This window comes from Centruroides vittatus, unplaced genomic scaffold (genome assembly GCF_030686945.1).
Source record: "Centruroides vittatus isolate TY-2023 unplaced genomic scaffold, ASM3068694v2 contig_488, whole genome shotgun sequence".
NCBI lineage: Eukaryota > Metazoa > Arthropoda > Arachnida > Scorpiones > Buthidae > Centruroides > Centruroides vittatus.
The window spans coordinates 83814-107093 of NW_027122276.1; the positions used below are offsets into that span (position 1 = coordinate 83814).

Below are 23280 nucleotides of genomic sequence, written 5' to 3' on the forward strand. Positions count from 1 at the left end.
GACAACCTTTTTGTTGTTCTGTTAGAATGTCGTGTTCTTCAACATGTTTGTATATTTTGTTTGCAATACAGGATGTCAATAATTTGTAGAGTGTTGGAAGACATGTAATTGGTCTGTATTGTGTGGGGTCTGTGGTATTGTTGTTTTTAGGTTTCATGTAGGTGATGCCCTGAGTAAGAAAATTTGGCATGTCTTGTGGATTGATGATGATGTGTGTTAGATGTTTAGCTAGTTCCTGGTGCAGTGATGTGAACTTTTTGTACCAGAAATTGTGAATGTTGTCTACACCAGGTGTCTTCCAGTTGTGTGTTCTGTTAACAGTGTATTGGAAATCATGTATGTTTATTTCAACACAGGGCATAGTTGGTATGTTGTGTAAGTTTTTGTTCTCCTCCTCGATCCATCCTGCTTCAGCATTGTGCGTGACAGCACTGGACCAAAGAGAAGACCAATATGTTGTGAGTTCTTCTTCTGTTGGTGTGCCACTGTGCTGTGTATCAGTGTTTGCTTTGTTATTAATTTGTCTGTAAAAGAGTTTTTCATTGTTTGTAAATAATTTATTTTGTTGTTTTCGTAGTGTACATGTTTTGTATCGTTTGAGTCTACGTGCTTTGGCAGCAAGTTTTTGTTTTAGTGTATCAATGTATTCTGTAATGCGTGTGTTGTGATGTTCATGTTTTGTGTGTGTTTTTATTTTCTTGAAAATGTTTTTGAGCTGTTTCCTTAATTTGGGTGTTATGTTGTTTTTAGTGTATTGTGTTAGCCTGCCTAATTGCTGTCTAATGTCATTTATTTGTGTTTCTATTCTTCTCTGCCAGGCAGGCTTGTGATAGAATTGTGTTTTCTGTGTATTTGTCTGTGATTGTACTTTCAGTCCATGGTGTGTCACTACTGTGACTGCCCCAGCATAAACTAATGTATGAATGTCTGCGAGTGTAGAAATTGAATGAATGTAGTGTGGTAGTAAGTGAGTGTTTACATAATTTAGTGTTTTTCCTACTTTCTTTGACGTGTTGATTTTTGGTATTCGTGGTCGTTGTGTGGGATCTGTACCTGTATATTTAGTGAGTGTTTCCTGAAATATAAGTGAGAGCGTATTAACTAAATCCAAGTCTATGTTATCAGTGATGGATGAGGAAGTGTCTGTAGTATCATTAGTGGTAATTGTTGTATGTGTGTTATTATCAATGCTTGTTGCTGGATTATCCTGACAGGTTACATGATCTTCATTAATGTTAGATGTTTCTGTCTGTTGATGTATTTGATCAGCAACCTGTTGTTTGATAAGTTCAAGTGTTGTTTGTGGAATAAGGTTGTTGTGTATAATTGTTCTTTTTTGATCAACAACCCTTTGTTCGGTGACAGTGAGATGAGGATACTGTTGCGTGAATCTATGGTGTAGTTGTTGTCTGTATGCTGTCATGTTTGTTTCGAGTTTTGTGATGGTGTAATAATTACGGATGATAAACTCGTTCATTTCTACTGTCCATTTCATCCGTTGGCGTGGTTTTCCGGCCTTTGTGGTCTGTGGATGCATTGCCACAGAAACACCAAGGCTGGGTTGGTTCCTCACATCTGTTGAGGGCATTGCAGTAGCCATGCTTGGGCCGGTGCTGCTTTCGCCACCGGTAACCAAGGGAGACTGTGACCTATTTTTCGAACGTGAGCCTCTGCCTAACCCACGAACGCGGACCTTGTTAACCCGGGCGACGTCCGAGCCGGTATCACACTTTGATCTAGTTATTACCATGATGAATATCTCCACAGAATGTGGGCGTGGTCACTCTTAGCTTCATTTCTCCCCATAGACCTTACTGGCATGGGTGTCCCTACCAGGAGCTTATGCTCCAGCCTGCATTGCCCTATGGATCAGTAAAATTACTGGGCTCTCCCACCACGACCAGGTGGTGACCCTGGGAGAGTTATTATTATTATTATTATTGTTATGTTGGGTTTAGTGGGTTATACTCAGTTGACACTCAGTTGCATACTATGCCAGACCAAAGTCAAGGTATAGCAACCAAAACAAGACAAAAAAAAATTAAATAAGTGTGTCAGTGTGTATTCAAGAATTTTCTAACAATATCACATTTATTCAATATAGTGGCCTTCTGTAGTGTGATATATGTGTTCTTATTAAACTGTAATGTTCACAGACTTTCGTGTAGTGTGTGTGTGGTATGATACCTACAGAGGAGAGAACGACAGGTACCATAAGCACCCTATCCATCCGCCACAGATGCCTTATTTCCTGGTGAGTTCTGTGTACTTGCTGATTTATTTCAGTGCATGTGTTTTGTACATTATATAGTGTATTATAATTTGACCATTTAGCTTTGATCTAAGACAAGTCCAGATCTGAAATTAAGATAAATCTCACATTAAAACTTTAATTCTGTTTAATCTTTGTGTAATTTAACAGAATTTTATATAAACTTTAAAAAGATTTACATAACTTCAAAAAGATACTCAAAATGTTTTAAATTCTCAAAGAAAGTGGAATTCTTAGCTTCAATCATTAATTATTATTTAATTAATTATATTAAATCAATATAAAACAGAAAAAGTCAAAGTCATTAAATGAATTTCATGAAAATTAAATTTATCATCACACACAAAGATATTTAATGAAATTAACACTTACTTCTTTGGATATTTCCAAATGTTTTTTAGCATATTTTAAAGCTTTGTGATGACTTCTGATTGCAGAATGTGCATTACCAAGACTCCAATATGCTCTTCCTTCTCCAATTCTATCTCTAAGTTCTTGTGCAATTCTTAAATGTCTCAAATGATATTCAATAGCTTTGGCATAATCATGAAGAAGAGTGTAAGTGTTTCCCAAGCTGTAACAAGCTTGAGCTTCAACTGCCTTATCTCCTAATTCCTCAGCAAAAGCTAATGTCTTTCTATATAGAAAAAATAGTTTATATATATTAATAATTTAGTGAAATGTTTATGTATTGTTCTTTAATCATATTTTTGCAATTCATTTAAAAAACTATATGTTTTAGTCAGAAATTAATATGCAACATCTGTCATTAAAATTTAAATATCATTTTTTATATTTACACTCAAACCTGTTTTTGTGTGATCTTTTTTTGTGCGATTTTTTTATATGTGCAAAGTGTTTTGTGCAATTATTTTTGTGCAGTGTACCAATTTGATTGAAATTCGTATACTGCACACAAAAAAATGGCACAAAAACAGGTTTGAGTGTATTAACTTAAAAAAAATAATAATAATTTTGAATGATATAATGAATAATGTGCAAAACTGCTAAAAACAATTGATAATAAATAAGAAAAGAACATTTAAAACCACTACAACTCATTTTATCAAACTTTTAAAGATAATATGTTATAAAAATATTTTTAAGTTAACAGTAAATCAATTTCAAAAAGCTAAGCACAGTATTATTATGAAATGATACACATTTATTCTTTTGTAAGGTGACAAATAAAAATTATACAACAATTTATTTGTAATATAACTGAACCATGTTAACATGAACAGTTGCAATGACCAACTATTCAAATGACACAAATAAACTTTTAATGCAATCAGTTTTTTTGCATTTAAAGTTTATTTGTGTTATAAATCATGTTTGTTTGTTGCTGTTTTTTTGGCACAAGAGCCAAATAGGCTAAGCTGCACCATGTCAAGATCATATGCATAAAAAATTATGATAAAAATGAAAAAATACTCCTAATTATCTGTGTGCAGATTATTTGTTTTGTGATTATCCATGCATCATCAAATTATTAGAATTACTGTGAAATGACAAAGTATCATAAGCAACATTCAACTTTTCTTTTCTCCCTCAACTGTCAATTCTAAAGAACAGAAGTGAAGTGAGTCATTACCTGGATTATTATTTTGCAGTAAGCAAAGTTGAATGAGGGTGGGACCTTCATTCATCAGTGTGGTGTTTATGGCAATAGTATATAAATTGAAGTCAAATGACAGTTGGCTTCAATTTACATACAAAACTTGAGAAATTTGATAGAATACATGTGAAGGGAAATCATACTTATATGCTAAACAGAAGATTTGAAAAAATATCCTACTACTGTGAGGCCCGGAAATAGCCCCCCAAAAGGGAAATGTACAAGTTTGTTAAGTCAAACTGCGAAATGATAACTTTTATAAGTGTCGAGTTGGCGACACCGGACTTTGATGTCGACGCTCATAAAGAGTAACGGGAAAAACAAAATTTTAGGTAAAGAAAATTTAGAAAAAAAAATATTAAGACGCAGTTTAGAAAGCAAAACGAAACTAGAAAGAAAAAAAATATCAAAATGAGGGTAGGTGTCATAGTCAACGATTAAACACGATCATAGTCTAAAAGACGGTGTCAGATAAACCTTCTCTTGCCGACCTTTCCTGCGACCAAACGAAGGAGACAGGTGGGATACCAATTGGGAAGCAAGGAGGAAAAGAGTTAGCCAATTAGCGATGATTCGATCCTGAGATAATTATAAAGCCTCCGATGTCAAGGACAATCAGAGCCCTCTGTAGAATGCATCTGTTGTGATCGTGGTTTGTCTTCGATAATTTCTGTGCTTCTTCTCTATATCGAACATTGACTCGACGTCGCCCTGCCTGCGTTGGACAAGAAAAGAGAAAAGAACTCGACTAGAAAACCAAACTTCGGACTTGCTAACATCGACTTTATTTAGGAAGCAATGCTTACACAATCAACGGTTTCTTTGTGAAACACTTGTGTTTTTTCTGCCTTCAAAAAACCGCCACCCACATGCGTATAGCCCTTAGACATCCCGACGATTGGGAATAAAAAACCCCCCATTTCGGCGAACTTACACTACTACTAAAATTAAAATACAGTAGTTTGGAAAATATGTAAGAATTATATACAGAAATTAAAATTTAATTTCTACACGATATTTTTATAAACAGAAGAAAGCTACATTTTGTGTTTATTGACTAAATATACATCTCAGCTTATGAAACTTGGATTCACACTTGCATCTCATTATAATGGAACTGATTTTAGATTATATGTTTTTCATGCACACCTGTGCACTAATTAGCACAGATAATTGGCAGTTATGTGTATCTTGGCTTCACCAGAATGTATTGACATTATTAGCCAAAAAACTTTCATAATTATTTAACCACTATTACAATTTCTTTATTTTTTGATTTTCATATCTGCTTTTTGCAGGCTCAAACTAGTTGGCATGAAAGCTATTTCAATTTTTTTTTTAATTATCAATAACTTACATTTTATCATCATTTCTGCTTTTTTATCTTGTCATCATTTACTTGTTCAAAATGTACAATATTTTTCTAAGACAAATCTTGTTGAGCTTTATATAATTTACTTTGTACAAGAGATAAAACAGACACTGCAATGGACATTAGCTGTGAACTGTAGATATTACAATCAGATAATTAAAAAGCAAATTTCCTAAAAAATAATCCAATGTTGAAAAGAATGAGGTAAAGACAAAAGATTGCAAGTTGTCAAAATGTGTAAGAACTCTATGCAAAAATTATAAAACAAGATTGTGTAAAACCTCAACCAATTTGCAATTTTTTTGCCCACTAGTTTCATAAATCTCACTTTTCATGCTGAAAACCTATTTTTAACTTAATTTCCTTCTGTAATGCTTAATTTACAATGATAATGTTTATCTCATTAAAGTTATGTTTCATATATAAAACATTTGACATTTAACAAAAATCTCATACAAGATACTTATTGTAAACAAAAAAATTTCTGTTGAAATAAAACTAGTTTCTGTTAGATTTACAACTTGAATGTTCATATTAACTTGCATTTATCAGTTCAAGAAACTGAAATAATTTCAAAAGCAAAACTTTAGTTTTATTAGAAAAAATTCAAATTTAAAAATGATAAAAAAAATTCAGCAATGAATTGATTAACTTTAAACCTTTTACTGGCAACATTTAAAATTGCATGTGGTGCCATCTGTTATGATATTTTATTTAAAAACTGTTTTTAATTATTATAAAACAGCAAAAATCTTAATTTTGAGGGTAGGGATGAGCATTATAAAAATATGTAAATGATAATAATGAGTAAAATTGTCATTATGTCTGACCCTACTCAGGTTATGACAGTCTCCCCTCTATCTCCCCATCTTTAACCACCAAAATTTAATAGCATCAATCCCCCTAATACGCAAACCTCCCTGTAAAATTTCAGAAATTTTTGACAAAAGCACAGAAGTTCTTAAGCTTCAAAGACGGTGAACAAAATCATGCCACAGCCACACATACTGGCATCCATAAATACAGAATAAACCCCAGAATTTTTTGCATTTCTCAAATGTTTCAAGGTGCTGAGTACAACAATGCAGAAATCTTGGGAGGTCATTTGTTGACCAATTCCATACTTTCCCACTGTTATATATAAAACAGAGGGAAAGTATGGGGAAAGTATTAGAGAAAAGGAAAAATTGAACTACAACTAAATTTTTATACAATATTTTTCAGTTTCAACTCTTAAAATATATTAATAATCAGACTCCAAGAACATTTTTGTCAAATGAAAAAGAGAAACAGTACCCACAGCCACAATCTCCAACAAACACACATGCAAAGAAAATTAATTTAAAAAAGTACCAAATTTTATTAAGAAAAAGGAGTTTACTTGTTAAAACTATAAGATAATCCAAAAATTTTTGAATTTATACTTACTTATAATGATCAGCTGCTGTTTCAAATTCTCCTAAAAATATGTGAGCATTACCAAGATTGCTATGTGCTCTTCGTTCACCAGATTTATCTCCAAATTCTCTAGCAATTTTCAACCTCTAATTTGAAACAAAAATAAAAATGTAAGTACCTAAAATTTAACTGTTTTCTTATAATACCACAAAAATATAAAATACTATACTTCTTCAAATTAGTACCTGGGCAATTGACATATAAAAAAATTGCAAATGCTAATAATGAGAAAAATTTTATGTCCAAACCCACTCCAGATATGACACACTATTCTCCTCTATCCACCAAACCCATTGACTCCTTTAACCACCAAAATTTAACAGCATCAATACTCCTAATACACAAACCTCCCTGTAAAATTTCAGAAATTTTCAACAAAAGTCATAGGAATCATTAAATTGTGCCTATCCCACACCCACTAATATCCATACATATAGAAAAACTCCCAACTTTTTTTTTTTTTTTACATTTCTTGACATTTCAAGGTCTTAAGTCCAAAAATATAAAATCTTGGGAGGTCATTTTTTGACCAATTGTCATACTTATCCTGTTATACATAACAGCTAGGAAAGTAAAAGGATGAAATTATTATAATTATTGTTGTTTTACTCATAAAAAAATTATAATTACTATTTTTCAAAAATTTATTTTATAAAAATCACCAGTTCTCATTAAAAAAGTAAAAAAAATTGCATGAAATATTTTATAATTATTATATGGCCTGATTATTTCACTACTTGCTAGATGATCTCTGGAACATACTTTATATTATATTTATATTTGAAAAGCGAAATATTCAACAACAGAAAAATACTTCATATGACCAGCATTTTTCAAACTTTTTTCTCCTGCAACCCAAATGTTTATAATATAGAATTTTTTTTAAAAATCTGGCAAACTGGAGTCACTGAACCCTCACCTACGGTCACTGTTCAGTTCTGCCTCCAGTGCTCCTGCTGCCCCCTTGCTTCTTTTCGCTTCTTTAGATTTACTCACTGCCCACGAATAGCAGTAACACCCACTTTGGAAACCAGTCTTAAACCATCAATCCAATTTACTAAAAGGTTTTGAAATTTGTTTGTTATACAATGTAAAAAAACTTTACTCCATTTACAATTCCATACTTCACTCGTCTGGAATTGTAAATTGTTCAATATACAGGGAAGTTTGTTATAGGAAAGATTCAGAATTAGGGAATTTCCTATACATTTTACATGCATTTATATATAAATGTTTTTATTTGTAATTTTATCTATATATTTTATTTCCTTTACTTTTTAGAAAAATTGAAGTATTTGTTTAGCATGTTTCACATTATTTCCTTACTTTTTATCCACAAGTTCTTATTGTTATTCAAGGAAAGAAAGAAAGAAGAAAAAAGAAAAAAAAAAAAATCAGACATTTTTTAATGTATTTAGTTATATCAAAGGTTAAAAAATTACCCCTGAATATAATATATATATATTCAAAGGTAATTTTCAACCTTTAATGAGTTTGAAAAAAAGATTCCAGAAACACTAAGATGCAAAGTCTGGACAGTATCATAGTTGCCAAAGATTATAGTAATGTTGTCATGTGTGCCATATTATGTTGGCAATATTGGAATGTCATCCTTATCTTGGACACTATAAAGGACTTGAGCCTTGAACACAAGACTGTGTTATTTATCAAACACCTGGCTTTTTCCATCTTTATTAGTTGATTCGAGAGCCCACCCGTTTACCTCGAAGCGGTTTCACGTACTCTTGAACTCTCTCTTCAAAGTTCTTTTCAACTTTCCCTCACGGTACTTGTTTGCTATCGGTCTCACGGCCGTATTTAGTCTTAGGTGGAGTTTACCACCTGCTTAGGGCTGCACTCCCAAACAACCCGACTCTTGAGAGGTCGAATCCCGAAGCGACCGTGGCAGCTAAGGGCCTTGCACCTGCTCTGGGTCAGAGCCCCACTCAGGGGGACTTGCACTGCAGTTCGCAACAGGGAAACCGACCTCCCTAACACCACATTTCCCTGTGTCCAGAGGAATGTGGGATTCGGCTCTGGACTCTTTCCCGTTTGCTTGCCGTTAGTAGGGGAATCCCTGTTGGTTTCTTTTCCTCCGCTTACTTATATGCTGAAATTCAGCAGGTAATCTCGTCTGATCTGAGGCCAACGAGATTACTCGCAGAGACTCCTAGTAACAGTGAGCGAATGGGGAAGAGTCCGGCACCGAATCTCGTGTTCCTCTGGACGGAGGGAAATGTGGCATTAGGGAGGTCAGTTTCCACGTTGCAAACTGCAGTGCAAGTCCCCCTGACCGGGGCTCTGGCCCAGAGCGGGTGCAAGGCCCTTAGCTGCCGCGGTCGCTTCGGGATTCGACCTCTCAAGAGTCGGGTTGTTTGGGAGTGCAGCCCTAAGCAGGTGGTAAACTCCACCTAAGACTAAATACGGCCGTGAGACCGATAGCAAACAAGTACCGTGAGGGAAAGTTGAAAAGAACTTTGAAGAGAGAGTTCAAGAGTACGTGAAACCGCTTCGAGGTAAACGGGTGGGCTCTCGAATCAACTAATAAAGATGGAAAAAGCCAGGTGTTTGATAAATAACACGATCTTGTGTTCAATGCTCAATATACAGTAAAAACACGGTTTCAAGAACATTTAAACTATAAAGGACATTAAAATCTCTTTTGTTAATTATTATTGAATGGCTGGTTATCTACACCTAATATTTTGTGTGAAGTCCCACTACAAACTGCAAAAGTTTGGTTCAGGTCTGTTTCCCACCAAGCACACACTACTTGTTAGTAATATTTAAGTTTAAAATTTAAAAGGTTTAATTTTACCATACAAGATTTATGATTCAAATAAAACTATTGATGATATGCTTTTTCAATTGAATTATAGGATGCTTAAATATAATGAATTTTTGATATAAAAAACATTTCTCAAAAATACAATTACCTCTTCATGATAAACAATAGCTTGTTCAAAATTTCCTAGAAGATAATGAGTATTTCCTAAATTACCACTAGCTCTTCCTTGTGCTGATCTATCACCCAATTCTATCATCAACTTCAAATTTTCCCTGACAAAAAACAATAATAATTTTAATTAAGCAATTAAGTTACTTGATAGCATTTTAACTATAAAATGCTCATTTCAAAATCAATATTTATATTAGCATCTAAAATATAACAGTTAATTTGTCATAGGCTAATTCATCACAGAAAATGAGATGTTCTATAATAAATTGCAATTTTTTCTGAAATTTTCATTCTCACCTTAAATTCAATTACAATACATACAGTTTTTAGAATAGCTTTAAGACATTTTAGAGTGAATTTTAAAAACCACTCGAAAATATTGAACTTCAAAAAGATTTTATACGACCAAAGAATATTTTAAAGCTTTTCTAAAATATTGTTAGCTTTGAATTGAAGATAAAAACAAAAACCTCAACAACATTTGTTGCCATAAATTATATGATTTTTGTGATAAACAGTATTTTATCTTAACATGAATCATCAACATAGATGAAATCAATGCTGGATTGAATTTATCTTTAATGAATATATTTTATAAGTATATTCACACATACATAAAATTAACATCTCAGGATCATTTCCAAAAAATAAATGCAATACACAATACAATTTAATGAAATTTGACCAAAGAATGTGTCTTTTTGATTATCCTAAGGAAAGAGATAGCTTTGACGATTAAAATAAACTAATCTGTTGTGATATAATGTTGAATGATGCTAGTGTTTTGTATAAAATACTCTGACTATAGAAACAAGACTTTCAAAATCTATGTAATACTTTTCCAGAATATTAGAGAGTTCAATTTCTTTTTATGGATGAAAATCTTCATCTGTATAGAATACTACTTATAAATTTTGCTTGATCACATTTAAAAGATTAGACTGGCCAGTGAGATCTCCAGTTGAAGTTAATAGAGCATGTAGGGACTGACATATAGATATGTATTGAAACGTAATACTCCTCTCCAGAATTGTTCAAAATCTAAGTCTTGCACTTATTGTGGTAAGAACTTGTAACAAAGCATATTATAATCAATAATTCTTTGCAAAAGTGGTTTGATAAAGAGATATACTCATATTTTCTATTATCTCTGTTAATTGATGATATTGTATCTCAATCCATGCTCTTACTTACAATCATGATTTATCAAAATTATGACTTAACATTATATGTAGTAATAATTTTTACAAATACAAATGCTTTACAAATGTTTTGCCATGAATGGTGAAATGGAAAAACAAAGTTCATATTACAACTCCATGATATTACTTCTCAAGACACCCTATGTTAGTATAATAGGGAAAAAAACTGCTGTAGAAAATATAATATTAAGATAAATATTTAGGTTTTTCTTCTTTATAATTTTCCTTTTACATAGTTTATTGCAAAGTACATATTTCTGTTGATTTAAATTTGTGATTTTTTTACCAAATGAAGAAATGATAAATGTGAATATCATCTCTAAATGATAATACAACAACAATAAATCTGTAAACTTAAATCTGTTATCTTAAAAAAGAATTCTAATCCATTTCCCTAAGCTCAAACAGCAGAGACTGTGCCAGTTCAGCTATAAAAAGAACAAAACAGACAAAATGAGTCATTCTTCATAAAGGCCATTAAATTCATTAAATCTTTAATACAGTGGATGATCAGTTAACGAACAAATCGGATAATGAACACTTTCGCAAAAGATTTTTACGTTTGGATAAAAAAAAACCTCACAGAATAAACAAGAAGAAGTAGCATAAAATAATGAATACCGATTGGTCTTCCCTTGTCTTCAGGTGACAATTCAAAACTTTTCAGTGCAGATGTTGACATTAACGCTTAACCCAGTATATACTGATCAGATAGTTTTCTTCCAAACTTTGAAACTCTCCCTTGTAATTCCAGCCTTTTATTTTTCTGACAGAAACAATTTTTTTATAGTATTCGCGAGACTGTCAGGTTGGCATTTGTTAAGTTTTGCGTCAATATTTATTTTCAAAAGGTGAGAGTATAATAGCAAAGGTAGAGAGTGGGCAGATGTCTGATGTTGCTGGGCAGTATGGCTTGAACACGTCTACAGTAGGTCACAGTTCAATCTTATCTAAGAAAGGTACAGTATAATCAAGAACACTCAAGCAGCTAAAAGAGTAACAAAAATCACAGCTGAGAAATAAAGAACACTGAAGAGTTCATACTGGAACCTGAAACTGATCTGAAAACAGAAGAACGCCAAGAACTCTTGAATGAAGAACACCAAGAAACTTGGCAAAATATGTTTTCTTCTGAAAAAGAGGATTAATGCCGATAGCTGCTATTAAAGATCTTTTGAAGAAGTGGGAGGATGTCAGAACAACAGTCTTAGAATGGCATCCAAATCAGGTTGAGGTTAATAGGCATAGAATCTCTACAATTACAATGCTATTAATTACTTCTGGAAAATCCTGAAGAGAAAAGTAATCGACATTAGACATATTCTTTAACCCCACAAATGGAAAATCATAACCGATAGAAATGCAAGACTGTGTATTATAAGTATTTTTATTATTACATATAAATAAATGTAGTAAGAAAGTATATTATTTTTTTATTTTTTGGGATCTCCAGAACAAATTAATCAAATTCCCATAAAAACCTACGGTAAATTGATAATCGGTTAACAAACAATTCGGATAGCAAATAAAGTCTTGGAATGGATAATGTTTGTTAACCGATAACTCACTGTATATGGTTTTCTTTGAAATAGTTGTCCCAATAATTAAAAAGAACTTCAGCAAAACGATACAAGTTTTCTTACAGCATTGGAAAATTTTTAAATTTAATAAAAATTTCAAAATGTATACTGTTATGATATTACACTATTAAATCAAAATAGTAATTGTAGTAATCCTTAGGTGACTTTGTCCAATTTTTTTGATGTTTTTACATCTGAAAATTTAGCTATTAGAAGGACGGGTAACATGAAAGACAGCATAAGTGAACAGTAATGCATTGGGTGATTATAAATTATTGAGACATTTCAGGAAGGAATAAAAAAAAAAACACAATGAAGTATTTACATGTATGTTGTTTTATTTAATAGGCCAGTTTAAGTAGCTTTATTTACATTTTACACTTTAAATAACTTTCACATGAGCTCCATGTATAGAACATGAAATATCCAGGCAACATTCAATTTTGCACCATGTGTTACAGAACAATTCGATAGTTATTCCTCCAATGGCTTCACTGATTTGTCTTTTTAGTTCTTCAATGTCACAAACCTTTATTGTGTATGCTCTGTTTTTGACAAACCCCAAAAAAACAAGAAATCCAGTGGTATAATGTCGGGATTGAGATGCCAGAAATTGCAATCAATCCAACATTCAAGAAATTTTTCTTGTAGATAGTCCTGAACAATTAAACCCTAGTCTGGAAGTGTCCCATCTTGCTGAAAGTAAACATTCAGTTGGTGTTCAATTGTGATACTGCATAACCTTGCAACATTTCAAGATATGTAGCACTAGTCATTGTAGGCTTGGCAAAGAAGAATGGTCCAATCATTTCATCTACAGCCAATGCACATAACACATTAACTTCTGGGCTATTTTGTTCTTTCTCTCAAACTTCACAAGAGTTTTATGTACCCAAAATGCTGCAATTGTGATGGTTAAAGTAAACAGAAATGTGGATGGTTTCCTCATCAGAAAAGATTATATTTTTTAAGAACAAGTTGTCTTCATTGATTTCATCAAGAATGCACACAACAAAATCATAATGATGTAGTTTATCATGCTGTAATACAAGCAACAATTGTATTTTGTATGCATGAAGTTTAAAGTGCTTATGCACAAACTTCATAACTGTTAATTGTAATATTCCCAATTACAAACTCACATGATAAATTGATTTACCCAAACTTCTAGTAAAAGTTTCTCTCACTTGATCAATGTCTTCAGTGACAAGTGATCTGGAATTTGCCAACCCTTTTCCTATTTTCAACGCTTCCTATATTCTTAAATTGTTTATACCGATGTTTTATGGAGTCTTTACTAGGAGAATCATAGTTGTACTCTAAGAAAAAATGTCTTTGAACAGTTATCTATTTATTTTCCTAAAACCACAGAATGTACCACTTTCTCCTGCACAGTTGCCATCATGATACCATCTACATTCAGTCAAGATTAGCACAAACTCTTACAGCTACTCTATCATCTGAAACAAAACAGGGGTCACTATGTTTGTGTATTCTTTTTTTATTCTACCCTGAAATGTGCTCAATTTATAACCACCATGTACATTCATTTTATTACTGAATATATTTGAATAGATTGAAGAGCTCAGCTGATTACTACTAAATTACATTCTTAGAGCTAACTGCACAAGTTACTTGTTAAAATGCAGAATAACTATCTACAGAATAAATTTAATCCTGTCACAAATCTAAAGAATGAGATATGTTCATTCACTCGCTGTGTATGGTACTTTTACTCAACAGTTGGCTATCAGTCAGTTAGCTGAAAGATTCTTACTGTGCAGTGTTACTAACAGCAACTGTAAAGAAAATGGAGAATCAAAAAATGAACAAGTGAAAGCATGGGGCAAATTGGATGTTGTGGGAAAATGTATAGATTGGCAGATACTGTCTACAGTATCTGAATATAAGTATTTTATAATAAAAAATAAATTATTATTGTTATGTAAAATATGATTCACTTATCTCTGATGATAAATGTAAAAATCACCATTTTTTTTTAAATCAAACTCTCTCTTAAAATATACAAGTGTTATATATTATAGGATCAGATCTTTTTGAAAATATTCTGTCATTTTTAGGATAGCTTCATTTAAACAATCTAAGGAAAGGCCAACTATATCAGAATTAGAATGGATGTCAGCCATCTTGTTTCTTTGAAAATATGAAAATAATTTTAGTCACCCAAAATCAATCAGTTAACTTAAAATGCAGTTTACCCCAAAGATTTGCACTTGTGCAATGTGATGAGGCTGATTCTGAAATTAAAGTGTATTTAACTTAAGATTAGAACTTCTGCAACTAGTCTTTAGTCAATTACTCTCTGTATTAATAACTGAAAAAGCACCTTTGGCATCTCATTATTAAAGCAAAATAGCAGCTATTACAAGCTGTAATAATTTTTCTTGTTATGCATCTATTAGAAATTATTTGCATTAACTTAATAAAAGTGATAATGAGTCTTTTAAGAATGATAATAAACTATAAGATACAGAGCATCTTTTCAAGTACATTAGATTTTTATATATTAGATAGGAATTTATTAGTTATTTATTCAACCCAGCATGCTTTCTGATCTGATTTACACTACTTCGGCAACATATTTTCCTATATTTAAATTATCTGTCAATAATACCTTTTTAAATCCTACTGTATTTTCTATCAGACAAGCCTTTACTTTATTTTTCTCTCTGTACATTAATTTTGTTAAGCCTAAATCTTTAGAAATTTAAAAACATTCTGTGTAAAGTTTTCATAGTTAATTTTATAATTATATTTATGTCCTATTTTATAAATAAAAGAGCAGAAAACCTTGTGTAATGATGCCTCCCTAAAAAAAAAATAATCCCTGCATACAAAAATGGTATTTCCTAAAGCAGTCTCCTGAAAATATTATCATAATCTTGAAACTATTCTTGGAGAAATAAGTTTCTTTAAATATGAGCCTAAAATTGTTCTGCTCCTCTTTTATTGTAGCTATCTATCTTATTAAATTAGTTACAACATAATTTTTTATTGAGATAAGATGCTTTTTATGTGATTTCTTACAAAAATATTAATGTGTTTACTGACTTAAATAAGTCAATTACTTTGAATGTTAAGTGATAATATGCAAACATTAAAATTACACTAATAATAAACACATTTATTTATATACATAATATGGGTGCTGTATAATACTAATGTGAGAAAAATCAACTGATTCAGATTAAAGTGATTTTATATACAACATTTATTTATTGTTATTTTCATTCAGGCATATTCATTTAATGTGGTAATTATAACAATCATTTTAACCTAATATATTAAATTCAATTAATCATGTGGTGTACAAGATTATGAATAGATTGAATATAGTCATCAATTATAAAATAATTACTTAAATAATATTTTTTGTGTGTAACAATAAAAAATTAAAAAATTATTTATTATTTGTAATTGTTTTTTAAAACTATATTTGTGCATATTACTTTTTAAAACTATATTTACAAAAAAAAGTACTTTTATATTTTTTATATAACAGACATATGGGAGTCAAAACTCAAGAGCTTCCTATCCTCATTTGTCATGCTACATAGTAATTAATATTTACAAATAATATCCTCATTAAAAGGTAGTTTTAATTAATTTAGCAAGTACTACATCATAGTCAAACTAAATTTTTAAAATTCTTTTTTTTTCCTGTATGCAATTCACATATTTGATTCAATTTCTAATTAATTTATCATTTAAATCAAACAATTATTATTTGGAATTTTTCATTTATATAATTTAAAATTATTCTTGAGTGATTTTTGTCCATGTATATGCACTAATAGGTTTATGATAGCACAAATTATTAGATTAAAAATATAATATTTAAAATCAAAATAATTTTTTTCTCAGATTTCCAGGGCAAATTTTCAGATAATCCACCATAAAATTATATATGCAAATGTATTTAATAATAAAAACTAAAACTTACTCATAATATTTAACTGCTTCATGCAGACAGCTTTTTACTTCTTCAGGAAATTCTCCTGGATCTTGATGTCCAGTTCGAGCTATATGCTTCCCTTTTGCATGATATACATTGCCTAGGTTATAGAGAGCTCTTCCTTCACCAATCTATTTCAACAAATATATACATATATTTCATTTTTTGTTCACATTTACAATTGTTATTTTATTAAAAACTAAAGTAGTTAATTAAAGTAATTAGAAATCTATTTATTGCTTATGTTTTTTATTAATTAAATCAAAAAATTTTAAACTATATTACTTAGAACAAATAATCATTAACAAATATAGTTTAGTCATTAATAACAATTTCATGTACTTATAGATGCACTTCATTCAATTATTAAAGCAATTATAACTTTTATAATTGCTTTATTAAAGTTATTTGAAAGACAAATTGAAATATATAAATACCAAATTATGTATTAAACATTATAATATTTTGATTTGTGTGTAATATATTTAGATGGTTGTATGTAATATAACACGAGACATTTAATAATAATAGAATAATTTACAGATAATATCATAAATAATTGTTAAATGTAATAATTTTAAGGTGATGAAACTTAAATATAATTCTATCCTTGATCTTAATCACATTCTGGAGTAGTACAATTATTAATTTTAACCCCAGAAAAATTAATTTTTATTAATTTTTACAAGTAACAAGACCAACAGTTTCAATTAAAAATTCTAGGATAGCATTAATATGTACAACACAATATTGTTTGGATGTTGATGTAATCAAACTGAGAAACAGGAAGTTTTTCTAAAGTAAAACAATAAATGTAAATACAAATACTCAGAAAATATTGTGCTAGCTAAGCATAATGACAATAACAAATTCAATCTGCATCTTTATTAATTTTTTTTGCACATAAAAATTAACTTTAATACATGCTGTGTAATAGAACTAAAAAAATAAAGTATAAAGGAAAAAACACTGGAGTGAAACTACATTAGATTCAACAACTGCAGCGCCTTTGACCGGTGTGCTTCTTCTCTCTTTCTCTGTAAATCGCAAACGTTTTCGAACCTCGTTGGGTTCTTCCTCAGGTGCATCGGAATTCCGTTCTCCAAATTTAAATATCCCGTTGAAGTTGACCGTTGAATGCAGTTTTTTCTAAATCAACGATCAACTTCAACAGGATATTTAAATTTGTAGAACGGAATTCCGTTACGCCTGAGGAAGAACCCAACGAGGTTCGAAAATGTTTGTGATTTACAGAGAAAGAGAGAAGAAGCACACTGGTCAAAGGCACTGCAGTTGTTGAATCTAATTTAAAAAAATAAAAAAAGTTAACTTCCTAAATTATTATTTTCTATTTTATAAAATCGAGATAACAATTCTAATGTATTATTATTATGTAAAATGAAATTAAATTCTAGAAAAATGAAAACAGAATGAGTTTTGTGAAAACTAGATTAAACTACAACTAATTTTATATTATTTTCCAAAAGACTTAAACATTTCCAGAGATCATACTCTGCAGATATAATGAAACAACTTTAAGTTTTATATTTAAAAAAAAAAAAAAAAAGGGGTAATTATGCAATTGAATAAAAAGTTTTTGTTAATTCTCATTAAATAATAACAACAAATGCTATTGTATATATAATCTTTTACTTCATCTCTATAAAAAATACATTGGGCATGAATTACATCAGAATATTATTTTTAAAAAATACAATACATTTTGCACTTCATAAAATATATAGTGAATTGAAATAATTTAACACTAGTTCATATCAGTTATTAGAGCTGAAACTGACAAAATCAAAACTATAAATCTTTCAGAAACCAAAATAGATACAATGAAAATCTTAGATAAATTTTCCAAACATAAGATTTTTCTTGGCCATCTTAATGCAATCTTCAAAACTTTGATAATACAATAGATTTAGAAATATATATATATTATATACAAATATGTATATGAAATGTCAAGTATTTCAATGAGAATGTTCTCAAAATATCTTGAAAAATAAAATATTCTAGTATCTCATAATGATTTTGATCCTTTAATTTTATAATTCAAGGATCAAAATCCACATTTTAGTCATTGTACAGAGGAAAAAATAACTTTTCAATTATTCCTACTTAAAAAGAAATATTGTATTGTAATACAATGCAATTCATTTTAAATTTTACACTATATTGAGTAAAAAATATTTAAACAAAATCTGTTTCAGCAGCCTATTTTAAGTTTATGAGGGGGAAACACTATTAAAACAAACAAAATTGCAATATCATTTTAATTTTATAAGTTTTGCACACAAAACCAAAACTAAATATTGAATCAAAAATGTACAAATTTAATAATAAATAATATGTAGTAATGACAATAATAAAACAAGTTTCATATTAATACTTAAGTTGAATATCTATAATAAGATTCAATAAAGAAATGTCCAAAACAAATCTTTTAATAGTACAATTATTACAATATTTCCACAAATATTACATACAGTTTTTTTGTTTGGAAAAAAAAAACTTTGTTGGAATGTTTGGAAGGAAGTGATTTACGTTTTTTATCACTATTTTTATACCATGACTATATAAAGTGATTAGCAAATCATGATGACTTATTTGTATGTAAAAGATTATAATTTAATATATTACTTCTCAATCATTTAAACAATTTTTTTATTGTTCAAAGTAAAAAAAAAACTGTATGATACCCAATTCATTTGTAAGATGATCATAAATATCCAGTAGTTGTGTTACAAATATAAAATATGTAGTGAAAAGCTAAATTTTATTATAAACCAGTATAAACCACTGTTTATACTGGTTTATAATAAAATTTACTTATACACTAACATAAACTAAATAAAATTTTATTTAGTTTATGCCAGCGTATAAGTAAACATTTTAAACTCAAAAAAAATTCATAACTAAGGGTCAATTTATGTAATGGATAAAAAATGTGAACCTTTACCACAAATGAAGTGGTACCATATATCATTTCTTTTAATTCTAGAAGGCCCACAAACATTTCCAATTAAAACTCATGTTCGGTGAATTTATTTAATATAGAGTTTAAATATATTACTAAAAATTCAGTATAAATAAACACTATATCAAATGCTGTTTCCAATAGTTGATATCCCTATATCTCTGATGAATAGTATGTAGCTATGATAGATACTGTATGTATAGCTCAATTATAATGTTATTCTTTCTAAATTATTGATATTTCAACTAGGGGTATTGATTTTAGCTCAAATGTAATTATTTTAGACTTAATTTACAATGGAATTTTTAACAAGCTAATTTACAAAACTTTTTTAGTGATTACTTGACATATTATACAGATCTTGCTGTATACATCTCCTTTTATACAAACTATATATATTGAAAAAAAGGTGTAAGAGTTAGTGCCTCAATGAAAATGACATCCTTGTTATATGCTTTCACTATAGGCTACAATATACTATATCCCCATTTCAGTTCTAGTCTACTTACAGAATATGATATTTTGGGATGGAATTGACTTACACATCAGCTATATGTCTAAATATAAACTTTGAGCTAAAAATCTTGAGACTAGCTTATATGTTGTCATATGTAATACCTTGTGTAATAAATATACAAGTAACATTCATCCTGTGAATCCAACATTTAGTATGATTATAACTTTAAATTGCAATTTAAAATATTAATATGCCATATCATACATTTGTTTCTATTTATCTGTCCTAAACATAAATATTTGCTAGGAATCTGAAATATTCAATGATTTTATCAAGACAATAAAAAATAACTTAATGTTTATTGCTTGTTTGTAAATGTTTTAGAATAACATATATGAAAACTAGTAAATAAAATTACTAGAATTTATTTACAAAATTATTAATACAAAAAAAATTTGTCAAAAAATTTAACATGAAAAAATATGTTAACTAATATTATATTTAAAAAATAGTTTCAATTATATACATTTTTGTAATCAATACAAATATAATCATATTCTTTACATATAAAACTGTCATTATATATATGTATACATCTATATATCATACACTACACTATTTATATTTAGTCATATGAACTTTTTTACACTCATAGAAACATTAGAATATACAGTACTTTTGAAACATTGTATCTTTAACTTCTACAATTGCTAATTTGTATAATTTTGTTCTTAATACAATTGATGAGTAAATTAAAACAAAATTAAAATAATAGAATTTTCTTTTGATAATAAAGCTGCAGATTACCAGATTAATAATAAACTTTTATATGTAATTTTTCTAAAGTAACTCAAATTAATATTAAATAATTACTTATATCTTCGAACTTAATTACCAGTGCTAATGACAACCCTTGAAAAACCTTTATGTCCAGTAATAAAATGTTTAATAAATACTGTATTGACCTACTATTATGCAATATTTTTCCTAGTTTTAAAGAGGTAAAAATATCTCTCAACCTATATTTGAGTCTCATTAATGTTTCCTTCAATTTCAATAACTGTATGGTGCATATTGTACAAGGTTACACTGATGCATAAATTTGATGCTTTGATTGTTTAGCAATGCTAAATGCCAGCCAAGTTATGATCTATAATGCTGCAGTCAGCAAACTATATGGGAATTGTGTTTAGCATGACTGTAACTAATTGATTAAAGTAAACAGATTCTTTTTTCGTATTCAACAGAATCAGTCAGTTATGGTAACTTCTACAAAAATTTTATTTTGGTAACTTTTTTATTTTATTCCTAGGAGTCTTAACAAATTAATTAATTGTCAAAAATGGAAAGAAACTGAAAATTGACCATAAAATTTATTTTGTTTTAAAGCGTAAATTTCTACTATAATATATTCAAATATAATTAATTACATGCTTTAAACTTTATGAAAAAAATATTTTAAACAGTTTTAAAAAAAATAAGACAAGTGAAAATGAAATACAAAATTTCAGTTTTGTTTTTGATAGTCATAAAACTTCAAGTACACTTTTCTGAACACATGAATATACAAGGAAGTCTCTGCTTCTCCTGGGGTGATGTATACTCAAGGACATAGGATAATCTATCTCACTTCTGGTCTATAACTTTTATTAATTTCATTTTTATTGATATTGATAAAAAAGCAAAAAGTTATAATTTGTCACTTATATAAGTATCCAATGAACATATTTCTTTTCATAAAATAATCCTTTTGAGAAATTTGTTACCAATAACTTGGATAGAATAGAAAATTATGTACTGTTCAAGAACACTGAAGACCATGATGGCAATGAAATAGGAAATGAGAATGATTGACAATAAAAATTCTGATTAAGATAAAACTGATAAACTATTGTTTCAATGACTTTTTGTAAGCAAATAAAATTAATAAAAAAAAAAGGTTCAACTTATATTCAAATCCTAATTTTTTCAAAAACTGAAGATTCCAAAATTCGGAATCAACTTATATTTGGGCCAACATGGTAGCATGGTATATTATAGCATTTATCAGTATAAAAAGGCACTTCAAATGGCAAATTGTCTATGGAGAATGGAGAATTATGACACTACTGTCATAATTTAAAATGATAGACTAAATCAGATAGTAGATAAAGTTAAAGTTAAACAAATTCTTTTACTCAGGGTCCAAAATTTCCTCTGATGATAACAAAGACAAATGTATTTTTTTATAATGCAACAAAGATAAAATACTTGCAATTAGAAATAAACTAAGATATATAATAATAGAACATCTTTTGATAAAGAAAAAGTTGATGAAATCAAAATGTCATATTGTGTATAATGTAATATTTAAATTTAAAATCTAATTTAATTGAGATAAAGTAAAATAAATACTATATAAAACAGCATCTATTTATTATTTTAAAAAATTAATATGTGTAATTCTGTTAATTTTACAATATTTATGTATTATAAATTTGTAAACAAGATATCTATAGCATTATTCATCAATAAAATTTCTTTTACATGAATTATCCAAGTTTTTGTTTTCCTTGTATATTAATTTTCATACCAATAAGTATGAAAAAGAAATAAGATTTTAAATTATAATTGATAGGCAATTATAATTTAAAATCATTTAATTTAAAATTATGTGTATGTACTATAATCATTAAAATTATAGAGATTTACTTACATTTTTATGAAATTCCTATTTAGATCTCTGATTAATTTAATTTGTAATAACTTTATAACAAAAACCTTAAGTTTAAGGCAGTTAATGACATTACAGTTCTTTAAATGTGCATTTTAATGTTGATCAAAATTTTTAATTTTTTTCAATTAAAACTGGATAAGAATAAATAATAGTCTGCACAGTAAAAAAGTAGACAGAAGTCAACCTAAGCTGGAAGGATCTGTCAGATGAAAGGGATGGAAAAAGACATGGATCTGATCTCTTTAAGCTATTTTGTTTTTTACATTTTTATAACGTTTTTATACCATCTTTATCATAAATAATTTTATTGTTTTATTTTTTTACAAAATTTTATTACTTACTCTTAATTCTAATGTTACACATTAATCATGTCTCTTTCCCTCCTTTTCATCTGAAATAGATCCTTTTAGCTCAGGCTGACTCATCTACTCTTTTGCTGTGTGGACTATAGTAATTATAATTTATTAAAGATGAAAAATAATATAAATGCAAATTTTTGAAAAAAAATTATATATACTATACTTATTCTAATAAATAGCACACTGTCTATAGCTTTTTTCCAGATTGTAACTGCACTGTTTATTAGAGGAAAACTATCTTTCGAAATTGGATGTGAATATTAATGGCACCTAACACACTCATACTTTAATTCAATATATTGAATTAAAGTATAAGTATGTTAAG

At 29.0% G+C, this 23280-nt stretch overlaps 1 protein-coding gene across 1 annotated transcript in view; it reads right to left on the minus strand.

Annotated features, from left to right (window-relative positions):
* Positions 1-23280, minus strand: part of LOC136978108 (G-protein-signaling modulator 2-like) — a 68685-nt gene that overhangs the window by 22635 nt on the left and 22770 nt on the right. The window contains 4 exon segments of the mRNA XM_067273766.1: positions 2645-2909; positions 6691-6806; positions 9657-9780; positions 16426-16568. Coding sequence (XP_067129867.1) covers positions 2645-2909; positions 6691-6806; positions 9657-9780; positions 16426-16568 — 648 coding nt within the window.